The sequence below is a fragment of the Pongo abelii genome, chromosome 10 (assembly GCF_028885655.2).
Source record: "Pongo abelii isolate AG06213 chromosome 10, NHGRI_mPonAbe1-v2.0_pri, whole genome shotgun sequence".
NCBI classification, from domain to species: Eukaryota; Metazoa; Chordata; class Mammalia; order Primates; family Hominidae; genus Pongo; species Pongo abelii.
This window is the reverse complement of record NC_071995.2, coordinates 53,902,437-53,916,202: the sequence shown is the minus strand read 5'-3', so window position 1 is coordinate 53,916,202 and position 13,766 is coordinate 53,902,437. Positions and strand designations below refer to the sequence as shown.

At 47.7% G+C, this 13,766-nt stretch overlaps 1 protein-coding gene across 10 annotated transcripts in view; it reads right to left on the bottom strand.

Moving 5' to 3' along the window:
• Positions 1-13,695, bottom strand: part of IKZF4 (IKAROS family zinc finger 4) — a 30,980-nt gene extending 17,285 nt beyond the window's left edge. The window contains exons 1-4 of one of the 10 annotated variants that reach the window (XM_063711819.1): positions 13,340-13,563; positions 9,586-9,663; positions 2,685-2,739; positions 1,439-1,536 (exon numbers count right to left, since the gene is read on the bottom strand). Coding sequence is in view for 6 of the 10 variants with exons in the window: in XM_063711822.1 (XP_063567892.1) it covers positions 2,685-2,724 (40 nt within the window). In the remaining 4 variants the exon portion in view is untranslated. Of the gene's footprint in view, positions 1-1,438; positions 1,537-2,684; positions 2,740-9,342; positions 9,527-9,585; positions 9,664-13,339 lie in introns of all 10 variants that reach the window. The other 9 variants (XM_009247881.3, XM_063711820.1, XM_063711822.1 and 6 more) reach the window with 9 other exon arrangements.
• Between the last annotated feature and the right edge of the window lie 71 nt (positions 13,696-13,766).

The following is a 13,766-nucleotide window of genomic DNA, read 5'->3' as shown; positions in this document are numbered from 1 at the left end:
CTCCTCCTCCAGGAGGAAGGTTGCTCTCTAGATCTGGGGACTGACAGCCTCCTCCTTTCCAGCAGTGAGAGGGCCCAGCAGAGTCTGGTGTCAGGCTAGTGTTGCTCTGTGGCCCTGAGACCTTTCAGATCCCAGGCAAAAAGGCTGGTACGGTCTCCCCACTTCCCCTCCCTCCTGTGCCCCTGGGGCCCCAGCAGCCGAAAGCCCTGGATGAATCCGCCCTCTATCAGGACAAGGCCTTTGCTCCCTTCCCTTTCAGAGGAGCTGCTCACTGACAAACTGACCTACTTTGGAAGACTACATTTTCTGATTCCAAGAATTTGGGGGTGGGAGGGGCTGTGAAACTTCGGGCTGCCTACCCCTGAATCCCTTTCTACTAAAGTTCTCTTAAACATTTCACAGTCTCAGAAAACTTGGGGCAAGCCCTGCTCAGTCAATTAATGGCAGGAGCTGGGTTTCAGCAACTCTGTTTCCCTTGAAAGATAGGAAAATGGAGGGGGTGGTTATCTGTGCCGTAAATTAATAGACTCCTGCTTATCTCCCCCTTTTCCCTGCCCCAGAAGGGAATGATCTGTACCTTTAAAAAGAGAAAAGGGTAAGATGGATTTTCTGAACCACATTCTGTGAGGAATTCAAATCTCTTGGAAGAACAGGAGAGATACCCTTTTCATCAAGTGGCCTGATGAAGGAAGGTCACCTGGCGTGGAGCAGAAGAACTATGATGGCCTGTGGAGGCCCACAGTGTGCTTCGGGAGGGCTGCCTGTTGCAGCCTTTCCCTCTGCTTCCATATGACTCTTCCAGGAGAGATGGGTCAGTGATGAGCACAGCTATGCCCAGTCCTAAGAGGGGTACTTTTCAGGGCTAATGGTAGCCCTACTTTGACTTTCCCTTTTCCCTTTCTAAGGTAGCTGCTGACAACTAGAATTCTCAAAGTACAGAGGAGGAGTTCCTGGCCTCCACTTCCATTCAAAAACCATCCTGTGCAGAGGCCACTTCTTATCCAGGAAATGCCAATCTGCTGAAAGCAGGGAAAACTTGGTTTCATAGCACGGTGAAGCAAATCACCTCCATGAGTATCCAATATTCTCCATAAACAGGTTTGAAGAGAGCTCCATGGGATTTGTAATTTCTCATTTGCCTGCTTTATGGCAGGGACTGGATTTTATCCATCCGAGTGTTCCCCAGCACTAAAGCAGGGTCCCAAGTGTACTTGTTGCTCAGTAGTGGTTTTCTGAATAGGCTTAACTGAGCAGGAGGTAGGAAGACTGGCTCGCTCCTCACAAGGCCATGACTTTTGTTCTAATAAAGTCTCTTCCAATTAAATGACTCTACCTGATCCCTGTCATTCTGTCAAGCATGTGGCAGGTATTGAATGCCTTTACCCATTCCAACTCCTTCCCTCCTTAAACAAGAAAGGGGTCAGAGTCAACATCTTACCTTACATTACCCGGGTGTTGCCAATGACTCTCATATGTGTGTCTGACCCATCTTGCTATCTCCTTTAGTGCATGCCAATAATTCCTTCATTGGTCCTACTTTAGAGTAAAAAATAAGCTATAGGTCATTTCCACAATGGTGCTTGGGTTTCTGATAGGGATACTCATCACATCAAAACCCAATTTTGATTTCTATTATTTCTTTTTTTTTTTTTTTTTGAGACGGAGTCTCACTCTGTCACCAGGCTGGAGTGCAGTGGCATGATCTCGGCTCACTGCAACCTCCACCTCCTGGGTTCTCCTGCCTCAGCCTCCTGAGTAGCTGGGACTACAGGCGTGAACCACCACGCCCAGCTAATTTTTGTATTTTTAGTAGAGGCGAGGCTTCACCATGTTGGCCAGGATGGTCCCGATCTCTTGACTTCGTGATCTGCCCACCTTGGCCTCCCAAAGTGCTGGGATTACAGGCGTGAGCCACGTGCCTGGCCTAATTTTTGTATTTTTAGTAGACAGGGGGTTTCACCATGTTGCCCAGGCTGGTCTCGAACTCCTGACCTCAGGTTATCTGCCTGTCTCCCAAAGTGCTGGGATTACAGGCGTGAGCCACCATGCCCAGCCTTGAGTCATTATTTTAAAATGGAGACATTTCATATAAAAATTTGGATTTCTGGTTTCTCTTAAAAATTTAGAAGTTTTGGCCACACTAGATACACATTCCTGCATGACAAGTTCTAGTGGACACTGAAAGCTGCTGTCCCTTTAAGTGGGACATATGTTCTCCACTTCATGACAGCCCCCACCGTTCTTTTCTGCTTATTATCCTAACCTTACTTCACTCATTCACATGACCACCTGGCCCTTGTAGGCCTTTGAGCTTTGAAACCTTGTGCCACCCTATCTGGATAGAACAGGATTTCATGTTTGGCTAGTGACTTCAGAGCAAAGGAGAAAGAACCACATCTTGTTTCCATCTATTTGCTTCAAATTATTCTTCTAATGATGTCTGCTCATATTCCCCTCCTATTCCCTTCCTCTATCCCCCAAGAAGTCTGGAAAAGAGAATTACTATTTAGGGAATGTAAGATCACCAAAATAATTGCACACTACCAAGGGCCACCAAGCATGAGTGTTAGCTGTGTGACTAGGACATTTAGAGGCTGTGTGCCTAGGCTGAAGGCTCTCTGCTCTGCTCTACAGGAGAGTGTCTGCTTCCAACCCCTAACAAATAGAACACACAGAAGGCATACCAGACATATAGGAGCGGCCATTGCAGTCTTCTACGTCCATTTTAAAGAGATTCTGCTGAAAGAGAAAATAGCTGCTATTAGAAGATAGCTCTGGGAAGGGAGGAGGCTTTTCTTTAACATTCTTGAGTTAGCAAGAAACCTAAAGGAGCACTTAAGCACGGTCTGATACTATCCTAAAGAAGAAAAACCTTAGCCAGGCACTGTGGCTCAACGCCTGTAATCCTAGTGCTTTGGAAAGAAGGTGGGAGGATCGCTAGAGCCCAGGAGTTTGAGACCAGCCTGGGCAATATAGGGAGATCTCATCTCTACAAAATATAAAAATAAATTAGGCATCGTGGCATGTGCCTGTAGTCCTAGCTATTCAGGAGGCTGAGGTGGGAGGATCACTTGAGCCTGGAGGTCGAGGCTGCAGTGAGCTGTGATCTTACCACTGCACTCCAGCCTTGGTAACCGATCGAGACCCTGTCTCCAAGAAAAACCTTACACTTTGTCCTGGTGAAAGACAACGTACCCTGATTTACAAACCCCAATATTTCCTCCAATTTACAACTTCTGCAGGCCTCCCCAGCCTCTGAGGTGGAAACACTATCTTAATCCAGAGTGGTCCTTGATTTTGAGATTAGACCGTGTATGTAGGTGGAGGTTACACCTCAGCCCTGAGGAGGCAAAGAAACAGCCCCTTAGAGGCTCTATACCTCAGTTAAAGATGGGGGTAGTAATAAGAAGAAGCTGGGTTCAGTCATTCAAGGGATTCTGTCTTGGAGTATGTGGTGTGAGGGAGGGTGACAGGAAAAGTAGAAGATGGAGGAGAGCAGCCCACTCAGGGTTCAGTGATAAGTCCTCTACTGAAGGTGTAATAAACAAGTTAAACCTGTAAATGGTTATCCCCACCCTCTCATCAATTACTCTGCCACGCTTATTTTAAAAAAGGACGGGGGGGAGTCTGAATTTAAAATGAAGGTTAATGTCTATTTGAGGGAAGGCAAGCAGTAATTGGCAGTAGAGTATTAAACAATCAGGAGCTGAGAACACTTAAAAGTGATAATTTGTTGCAATGAATTATCTCTTTAGGAGCCTGTGGGAGGAGAGAAAAAAAAAAATCTATCTGGTGGAAATTTACATACCTCCAAAATTGCGGCTGGCATGGTGGCTCACACCTGTAATTCCAGCACTTTGGGAGGCTGAGGTGGGTGGATCATTTGAAATCAGGAGTTCAAGACCAGCCTGGCCAACATGGTGAAACCGCGTCTCCACTAAAAATACAAAATTATGACCGGGCACACTGGTTCACACCTGTAATCCCAGTACTTTGGGAGGCCGAGGCGGGCAGATCACCTCAGGTCAGGAGTTCGAGACCAGCCTGGCCAACATGGAGAAACCCCATCTCTACTAAAAATAAAAAAAAAAATTAGCCAGGTGTGGTGGCACATGCCTGTAATCCCAGCTACTCGGGAGGTTGAGGCAGGAGAATCACCTGAACCCGGGAGGTGGAGGTTGCGGTGACCCAAGATCACGCCATTGCACTCCAGCCTGGGCAACAAGAGCAAAACTCCGTCTCTTAAAAAAACAAAACAAAACAAAATTAGCTGGGTGGTAGTGGCGCGAGCCTGTAATCCCACGTACTTGGGAGGCTGAGGCAGGAGAATCGCTTGAGCCTGGGAGGTGGAGGTTGCGGTGCACCGAGATCCTGCCACTGCACTCCAGCCTGGGTGACAGAGTGAGACCCGGTCACAAAAAAAGAAAATTGCATTCCCCACTCATGTGATGAAAACTAAATGCCCTGAGGCAGAGGCAGAAGCAAGAATGGGGCAAGGGAACAGTCTGAGCTGCTGTGGGGATTCTTGGTCTTTTTGAAGGATCTCACTGAGGCAGATGGATAAAGATTTGGTTTGCTTGTAATGGTATATTGAGAGAGGTAGGGGTGGGGGTAAGGGGGTGAAGGAAGTCACACAGAGGAAAGTATCTGTTTTCCTGCCCCCCTACCCAGTTCTTGTCTGGAGTTGAGAGACTCCTTTTAAAGGCTCATGAGAAAACCTGAAACATGGGCTTACCTTCACTTCACAAAGCAATTCTCTCTTACATTTTGTCAGAGAGATTCCTAGTATCAACCCTATTTCCCTAGGAAGCCAGGGCATGGAGAAAAAAATTCTCTAAGTTTATTAACCCTCTTTTCTTGACATCCTTCCTGGGATGGACTGAACTTTGGGACTGGACCACTAGAACAAGCCACAATAATAAGTGGTTCCTTGAAGGGTCCCTTAGGAACAATCATTAGAAGAGCCCAAGTCCACAGTTGTTACAGAACTCATACTCTCTGGAACTAGCCACAAAACTTGAGATAGAGATCAAAAGATAAAGGAGGGCAGTCTGGTATTGAGGGGCCTTTTCATTTCCAAATCATTAGATTCATAATTTCCCTTTGGTGTTTTTCAAAATGAATGGAAAGCTCAGGCTGGGCCTGGTGGCTCACGCCTGTAATCTCACTCTTTGAGAGGGCGAGGTGGGTGGATCACCTGAGGTCAGGAGTTCGAGACCAGCCTGGCCAACGTGGTGAAACCCCATCTCTACTAAAAATACAAAAAAATTAGCTGGGCGTGGTGGTACACACCTATAATCCCAGCTACTCGGGAGGCTGAGGCAGAATTGCTTGAACCAGGGAGGTGTAGGTTGCAGTGAGCAGAGATCACGCCACTGCACTCCAGCCTGGGCAACAAAGGGAGACTCCATTTCAAAAAAAAAAAAAGAAAAAGAATGCAAAGTTCAAAGTGCCACTTGAAGCCGGGCGTGGTAGCTCACGCCTGTAATTCCAGAACTTTGGGAGGCTGAGGTGGGTGGGTCACGAGGTCAGGAGTTCGAGACCAGCCTGGCCAACATGGCAAAACCCCATCTCTACTAAAAATACAAAAATTAGCCGGGCATGATGGGGTGCGCCTGTAATCCCAGCTACTCAGGAGGCTGAGGCAGGAGAATTGCTTGAACCCGGGAGACGGAGGTTGCAGTGAGCCGAGATCGTGCCATTGCACTCCAGCCTGGGTGACAAGAGCAAGACTCTATCTCAAACAAAACAAAACAAGCCCACAAAGTGCCACTTGAAACTTCCTTCACACACCTCCCCATGCAGGAGAGACAGGAGTGAGCAGGATTTTCCTGTTTTCTGCTTGGAGAAACTGAGAGAAACTGAGGCTGAGAGAGCAGTGAAGTTACTTGTCCCAAGGTTCATGGTGAGAATAGAACAAGAACAAGAACACAAGTTGCCTGCCTCTCTGAGGTGTCCTCTTTCTATTAAACCTTTCAAAAGCCAGGCTACTCAAGGCCTTCATGGGTTTTCTTGCTTTTCCTTTTTTTTTTTTTTTTTTTTTTGAGATGGAGTCTCGCTGTGTTGCCCAGGCTGGAGTGCAGTGGCACGAGTTTGGCTCCCAGGTTCAAGCAGTTCTCCTGCCTCAGACTTCTGAGTAGCCGGGACTACTGGCATGGACCACCACACTCGGCTAATTCTTTTCCCTGGTTCTAACATCAGGTAAGTCATCTTTTCCTTTGGTGTGATCCCTGTGGGAGTGGGGTCTGTTACTTAAAAAGGAAGAACAAGTCGAGCTGGCTCTACAGGAAGAAATATGCTCATATTATTTTGTGTGTGTGTGTTTGTGTACATGCAGCATGCCTAATGCGTGTGTGAATGAAGGGCTAGACAAGCACTAGGTGGGTAGAACAGGTGAAGCATAGCATTCAGGAAGCACTGGCTTAGGAAGTGTATCTCATTCTTGGACTTTTGCCCAGATGGCCCCAAAACAATTTCCAGAAAGGTCTGAAGGAGTTGTTTTTTGAGTTGGACTTTCTTTCTAACAATAAGCTGAGCTTTCCTGCTTAACTGCTTTTAACATGTGCTCTGTGACACATCTTGGGCAAAATCAGTACTTAGCTGTACTTAGCTGCCTCCAGCTGGGTTTTTGTTTGTTTGTTTCTTTTTTTTTGAGACGGAGTCTCGATCTGTCACTCAGGCTGGAGTGCAGTGGCACGATCTCAGCTCACTGCAACCTCTGCATCCCGGGTTCAAGGGATTCTCCTGCCTCAGCCTCCTGAGTAGCTAGGATTACAGGCGTGCGCCACCACACCTGGCTAATTTTTGTATTTTTAGTAGAGACGGGGTTTTGCCATGTTGGCCAGGCTGCTCTCGAACTCCTGACCTCAGGTAATCTGCCCGCCTCGGCCTCCCAAAGTGTTGGGATTACAGGCGTGAGCCACTGCGCCCGGCTCTCCAGCTGGTTTTAATACCAAGTTGGTAACCCTGGAAGTGAGAGGGCAATGGATTGAAAACTCTGCTGTTCTCAGTCCTGGTTTTCTGTGCAAACCAGGAGCAAATCAGTAGATGTACTTTACTCTTTGCTCAAGTCTCCCTGCAGCACATCCCGCCCAGCCTTCCCACTCTCTACCCCTTAAAGCACCTCCTCCCCTGCCTAACCAGCCAGGCAGATCTTAGCCTTTCCTTAGAGGAACTGGGTCAAATTAGGCAGTGCCAACTGGAGACACATTGCAGGAGGAGGAGGTATAAGGAGAGGGAAGTTAGTTACATTAGACAGTTTTGTATCAAAGATCTTGGAAGGAGATTAGCTTTAAAGCAACATAACTGTCGGCTGGGGGCAGTGGCTCACACCTGTAATCCCAGCACTCTGGGAGGCTGAGGCAGGCAGATCACTTGAGGTCAGGAGTTCAAGATCAGCTTGGCCAACATGGTGAAACCCCATCTCTACTAAAAATACAAAAATTAGCTGGGCTTGGTGGTACGTGCCTGTAGTCCCAGCTGCTTGGGAGGCTGAGGCATAAGAATCATTTGAACCCCGGAGGCAGAGGTTGGAGTGAGCCGAGATCATGCCATTGCACTCCAGCCTGGGTAACAGAGTGAGACTCTGTCACAAAATAAATAAATAAATAAATAAATAAATAAATAAATAAAGCGACATAACTGTCACTCAGTGATGGCGGGTAGGCACACATGTACTGTAAATTCAGCTCTGAGCTGAATACAAAGCAACCAGAAACAATCAGTGTTCCAATTCAAAAGGAATATCTCTGTGAGGAGGGAGGAAACACGGGTCAGTGTAACCTCTGGAGACACAAATTTTCTTCCCTGTTCTTATTTATTTATTATATTTACTAGAGACGGGATCTCACTATGTTGTCTGGGCTGGAGTGCAGTGGCTGTTCATGGGCACAATCACAGCACACTACAGCCTCAAACTCTTGGCCTCAAGCAATCCTCCTTCCTCAGCCTAATGAGTAGTTGGGACTACAGGTTCATGTGCCACTGTGCCTAGCTCTTCCCCATTTGCTTGAATCCACTTGGCATAAACAAGATTCCTCCATGGCCCTGGCTTTCTCGCATCAACATTATAACACATTTGAACAGGAATGGGCATCCTTTCTAGACAGAAGATTTCCCACCAGGCTCCCTGACAGGCAGCAGTGAGGGCCAATCCAGAGTCTGATTTCCAAGAGGAGGTCAGGTATCACCTACCACCCCCCTTTCCCCAGAAACATTCTCACGGCTCTAAGTATTGATGACAAAAATGTGAGTAAGTCAGGTTTTCTCTGTGTGGTGTCTCTGAAAGCCTGAAATAAGATGGACATCACTAGTGATTAAAACTCTTCAAATACTCTAAAGAATCCTGTTTAATCCAGTGACACTTCAAAATTGGAATTTAGGCCGGGCATGGTGGCCCATACCTGTAATCCCAGCACTTTGGGAGGCCAAGGCAAGAGGACTGCTTGAGGCCAGGAGTTCTAGGCCAGCCTGGGCAACACAGTGAGACCCTAAAAAAAAAAAAGTAATTTAGGCCAGGTGTGGTGGCTCACGCCTGTAATCCCAGCACTTTGGGAGGCCAAGGTGGGCGGATCACCTGAGGTCAGGAGTTTGAGACCAGCCTGACCAAATGGAGAAACCCCATCTCTGCTAAGAATACAAAATTAGCCAGGGGTGGTGGTTCATGCCTGTAATCCCAGCTATTCAGGAGGCTGAGGCAGGAGAATTGCTTGAACCCAGGAGGCGGAGGTTGCAGTGAGCGGAGATCGGGCCATTGCACTCCAGACTGGGCAACAAGAACGAAACTCTGTCTCAAAAAAAAAAACAAAGTCATTTAACACATGCTTAATGTGGCCTAGGGGGTAAAAGGTCACGAGAAGAATACTGTTGGGAAAGAGGGTGAAGGTAGAGAGAATGGCAAGGATCCATACCATGTTTTTGTTATTATTCCCAAACTATAACAGGCAGAAGTAGAAAAATTTTCTCCACTTTCTCTTAGTACCTGGGTTCTGCGGTGGAGAGCAGTATTTATTAACAAGACAGAACTTCCCATGTGCCTTGGGTATGAGCCATTCAGGTGCTACAAGTAGAGCAAACCCACACCATCATCCTCTACTGTCTGTGCCTTCCTGAACTGAATGAAATCTGAGCAAAAATATGTTGGAATCACATAGCTGGCTCTGCTCTCTATCAAAGCTTTGCATAATTGAGGAGGGAGAAGACGCAAAGGAGCCAGGGAAAGGTATGGAATTAGCCGTTGTCTGCAAGCCCCTTTCCAGGAAAAAGACCTAGACATCAAGCAATTTGCAGCTCTGAAATTATCTTTAGGGTCAACCTAGTGCTCTCTGAAGGAAACCCACCAACCTTAGCTCAGCCCATGTGTTTGTCTTTACAGTGGAAAGGTCTGACTCATTTTTCACCAGGCTGTAGATGGTGACCTTCTGTCTACATATAATACAGTTGAAGACAGCTCAGCTTCATTATCCAAGTGCTTGGGGAGCAGTGCAGAGGGGATGAATTCCCAGGTCATCCTAGGAATGGCCAGTCTCTAAAATAAAAAGGGGTAAGAGCTGAAAACACAACACCTGGGCAGGGGGAAAATATCACCTCATTGTCTCCTTTTAGATCTCAGATGGATGCATCTTTTCTCTTGTTCTTTGCGCTTCTCTGTCCTCCCCATGTAGACTGCAGAAGAGAGAGAAGGCTAAGGTTTATGAGTGGGAGAAGAAACAATCCTATCCCTCCCATGTCTCATTTCAGGACATAAGGAACTAAGGGAAAGGGCCAAACTAAACACTTTAAATCACTAGATATGATACATAGGAGATGATACTTTTCGGGGTTTTTGGGTGTACCCCCAAGTATAGCTCTCTGTTTATAGAAAGGCCTCACAAAATCACTGCTGTTCAGTGGTATGTTTGGGCAGGGGTGGAGAAAGTAGAGCAGGGAAATTCAATTTGAGTTTTATAATAATCAGTTTTAAAGCCAAAGATACCCAAACAGGGTTAGCGCTCTCAAGTGAAGTTTGAAATTACAGGGAAGTCTCAATGAACTATTCTGACTAGGGTACAGTACAAAGAAATGTAGAAGAGACAGGAACAATTGCCTTTGATTGCAATTGTGCCCAAAAGTCCCTAATACATGCTGATCAAAAAAGTTCACTGTTGTTTGGGCCAGAAAGATGTTTTCAGGCTCCTCTGCTAATAGTCTTGCTCTGATAATCCAATTTGGTAAGCCTCTCTTCTTCATGTGGAGGGTCTAGGGCAGGGGTACTCCAGGAACTGAGAAATCCTGGAGCTGAAATGGAGTTGAGAGATGATCTACAATTTCCTAGTTTTTAACAGAAGAAACTAAGCCCAGAGTCACCAATCTCATTAACAACAGAATTAGGACATGTAGAGCCCAAGTTACCATTAGAAGGTTCTTTCCACTGGAACACTATATTAAATCTTGCCCCAGTTGGAAGATTTGGGCCACCCTGCTTGCCTTCCTTCTTGGGTTATTAAATGAACGGTTTTTGGGTCTGCATCTTGCTGACCTAAATCCTTGAACTGGAAACACAGGCTTATGGATGGGAGGATAAATAATCCTCTTCCTCCTATGTCTCTTTTCAGAGATAATGGACCTGAGGAAAAGACCAAACTAGATGGTCATTAAGTCTCTAAAGTAGAAACGGCCTCTTAGCTCGAGGACTACCCCAGCATATGTATTGCATCAGAGCCTACAGTGTGGATCCTACCCACAGCTGGACCAGGTCATTCATATCAGCACTACCCTTTCTTAGATGCTTTTGTCTGATAAACTTTGAACCTATCTCTCTGTTTCCAGAACAGAGTCCATAACTCTTCTAAGAAGAGGAAGCAAATCAAAGCCTGGAATTCAAAGCTTTCTTCAGCAGAGTCAACAGACCAGTAAAGAAAGGGAGTCCCTCTGCCTGTGGCATTGTCCACACTCACAGGGTCCCACACTCTTATTTGTTCCTACAGAGTAAAACGAGGCTAGAAATACCTATCTTTCTTTTTCTTTGGTGTGTGTGTGTGGACAGAGAGAGAGAGAGAGAGAGAGAGAGAGAGAGAGATGGCCAGTTGGGGAAAAAAATAATTCCTTTGTGGATACTGCTGTGTGTGTGGGGGCGGGGGGTACGGTGAAAGGTGGGATAAGTTTCTCCCATGCTGGGAAGTTCAAGCTGCAGATTTCAAACTAAGAGGACATAAAGAGACTTTCAGTTGCATTTTCACTGGAAAAAAGTCAGGACTTATTTCTGAGCCAAGTCCTGAAATATGCCTTACCCTTAACCTACTCAGAGGAAGGGGATTGCCCAGAAGCTACAATTCAACTAACTGCACTCAGTGGGCAACAAAGACATTATATTTTGTGTTTGAGACATCAACTTCTATTGACCAGGGCAAGGTATAATTCTGAAGCTGCCAAAATGAGGGCAGCTCTCACCATTCTGAAGCCCACCCCAGAAGCTCCAGTGAAACTTCTCTTGCTTCCCAATGGTAAAGCTATTTTCTTCTTTTAAGATTTTATTTTTATCTCAGGAGCTACTCATCTGACTGTTCTCATGACCCAAGGGTCTGTCTGGATTCTCTGGCTTTAGGCTGTTAGTAGGGAAAGCTGAAGTCCTCCTGCAAACCATAGAGCAAGATTCACGGACCTACTGGCAGGTCCATGGGGAGGTGAGGGATTACCATACACCCCAACCAAACGAAACACTATGCTTTCAAAGGTTGTCTGATTTGGCCTTTTATCTGGCCTTGTCCTCAGAATCTGAGTTATCTTAAGTGGAAACATTCTAGGTAGTCAGATAACATTTTCATGCTTCTTTAAGGATATGAACATGTATCTTCACCCAGGCAAAGTGAGCAAGTATCAGTAAGGGGAGACAGGCTTCAATGGTCATCTGGTTGACCATGACGTTGGAACATCTAAAGCTGACATGTGAGCATGTCAGGAACATACCATGCCCACCATTGATGCTTCAAGGGCACAGGCTGGGGAGACAGGCACAGTAGGAACTATGAGACATATAAGCAAGGGTTGATAAGAGTAACAACAATAGACAGTTTTGTTCATGAAAGAAGGGAATGGGGTGAAATAAGTTATGCAAAAAATTTTCTGGCCAGGCACGGTGGCTCATGCCTGTAATCCTAGCACTTTGGGAGGCCGAGGCGGGTGGATCACCTGAGGTCAGGAGTTCGAGACCAGCCTGGCCAACATGGTGAAACCCATCTCTACTAAAAATACAAAAAATTAGCCAGGGGTGGTGGTGGGCGCCTGTAATCCCAGCTACTTGAGAGGCTGAGGCAGGAGAATCGCTTGAACCTGGGAGATGGAGGTTGCAGTGAGCAGAGGTCGTGCCATTGCACTCCAGCCTGGGCAACAAGAGTGAAACTCCGTCTCAAAAAAAAAAAAAAAAAAATTTCCTGGAAGCAGAGTTCGTAAGTTCTTGACCTTGGAGGGGGATTGGGGTACAATAGTTCATAAGCATATAGAAAGGTCCACGTTCCATTAAACATTCCACTGTTCCCAGACAGGACTAATCATAATTTTTTTTAAAGCACAGAAATAATATAGAAAATTTGAAAAGTGAGAACCTACAACTCTAGCAGCCATGGGGTAAGAAAATAACGGGATGGGGTTTGTGTGAGGAGGTACAGGGAGGGCTGTTTTGGTATACAGGAGCAGGCAGCCTGCTTCCCAAGTTTGCAGCTCCCATCTGGATGTCTGCCCTGGGGATTCCTCTGTTGCATTTCTTTCTTAGGGCTCTTAGGCAGTGAATCTCTTCCTTCCCAGCCTTGCTTCCCAAGTTCCCTACACCTCTCACCCTACACTGTGCACTTCTCACTCCATCCTAAGTTTCTTCTCTACATGTTTCTCCCAATATGCTCATTGCCTCCCAGATCTCACCTAGGCCTACGTCTTTATCCCCAGACTGCTGTCTTCAGCATTCCTCGACCCAACACCAGGGTCCCTCGCTTTTTTTGTTCAGATACCCTCTTTGCTGCTCCTCTCTCCTCGCTGTCCTTCTGCTGTATACCCAAGCCACATCCCCACGGAGGAGCCCCGCGCCTGGCAGCTCCTGCCTGTCCTCAGCCCCCTGCCTTGATCTGTCTCCCGCCTTTTTAGGACCCCCGAGTCCCTGCTACCTCACTCTTAATACTAGGGCCTCGGGCCAAACTCCCCCGGCCACCTTCCACCCCTCCGGCCCCAGCCCAACCCGCGACCCTCTCTCAGCGGGGCCCCTTCCCCCGCCCACGTCTCCCCGTTCCTTCACGTCCGAACCCCTCAGGCCCCGCCCCCGGCTACCGAGGCCCCGCCCCCGCTTTACCCCCACCAAGCCCCGCCCCTCACTCACCTGAGGCGTCTCCGCGCGCGCGCAGGCTGTGAGGGGTTGGGGAGAGGGGACGGTGTTGGGGGAGAGGGAGGCGAGGGGGCGGGGGTCCCCCACTCTGGCCCGGGCGGCCCAGTGCGGGGGGAGTGGGGTCACTGAGGCGGCGGCAGTCGCCAGGCCGGAGCCAGGACCCGGGCGCTCAGAGGCGGCGGTGGCGGCGGCTCCATCTCCATCAGCAGCTTCACCTGAGAAGGGACCTGCCCCCCCAAATATCCCCCCCCATCACAGCCGTCCCCCTCCCCCTAACAACTTCCGGTCCCACTACCAGGCGACAGGCGGCAAGGCCGAACACCGAGCGTCCCCAAGCCCGGGAGACTGCTGGGGGAAAATGGGAGAGGAGCTAGGGGAGAGTAGCCGAGCGCCGAAAGATTCAAGTCCGAAAGGCGCCATC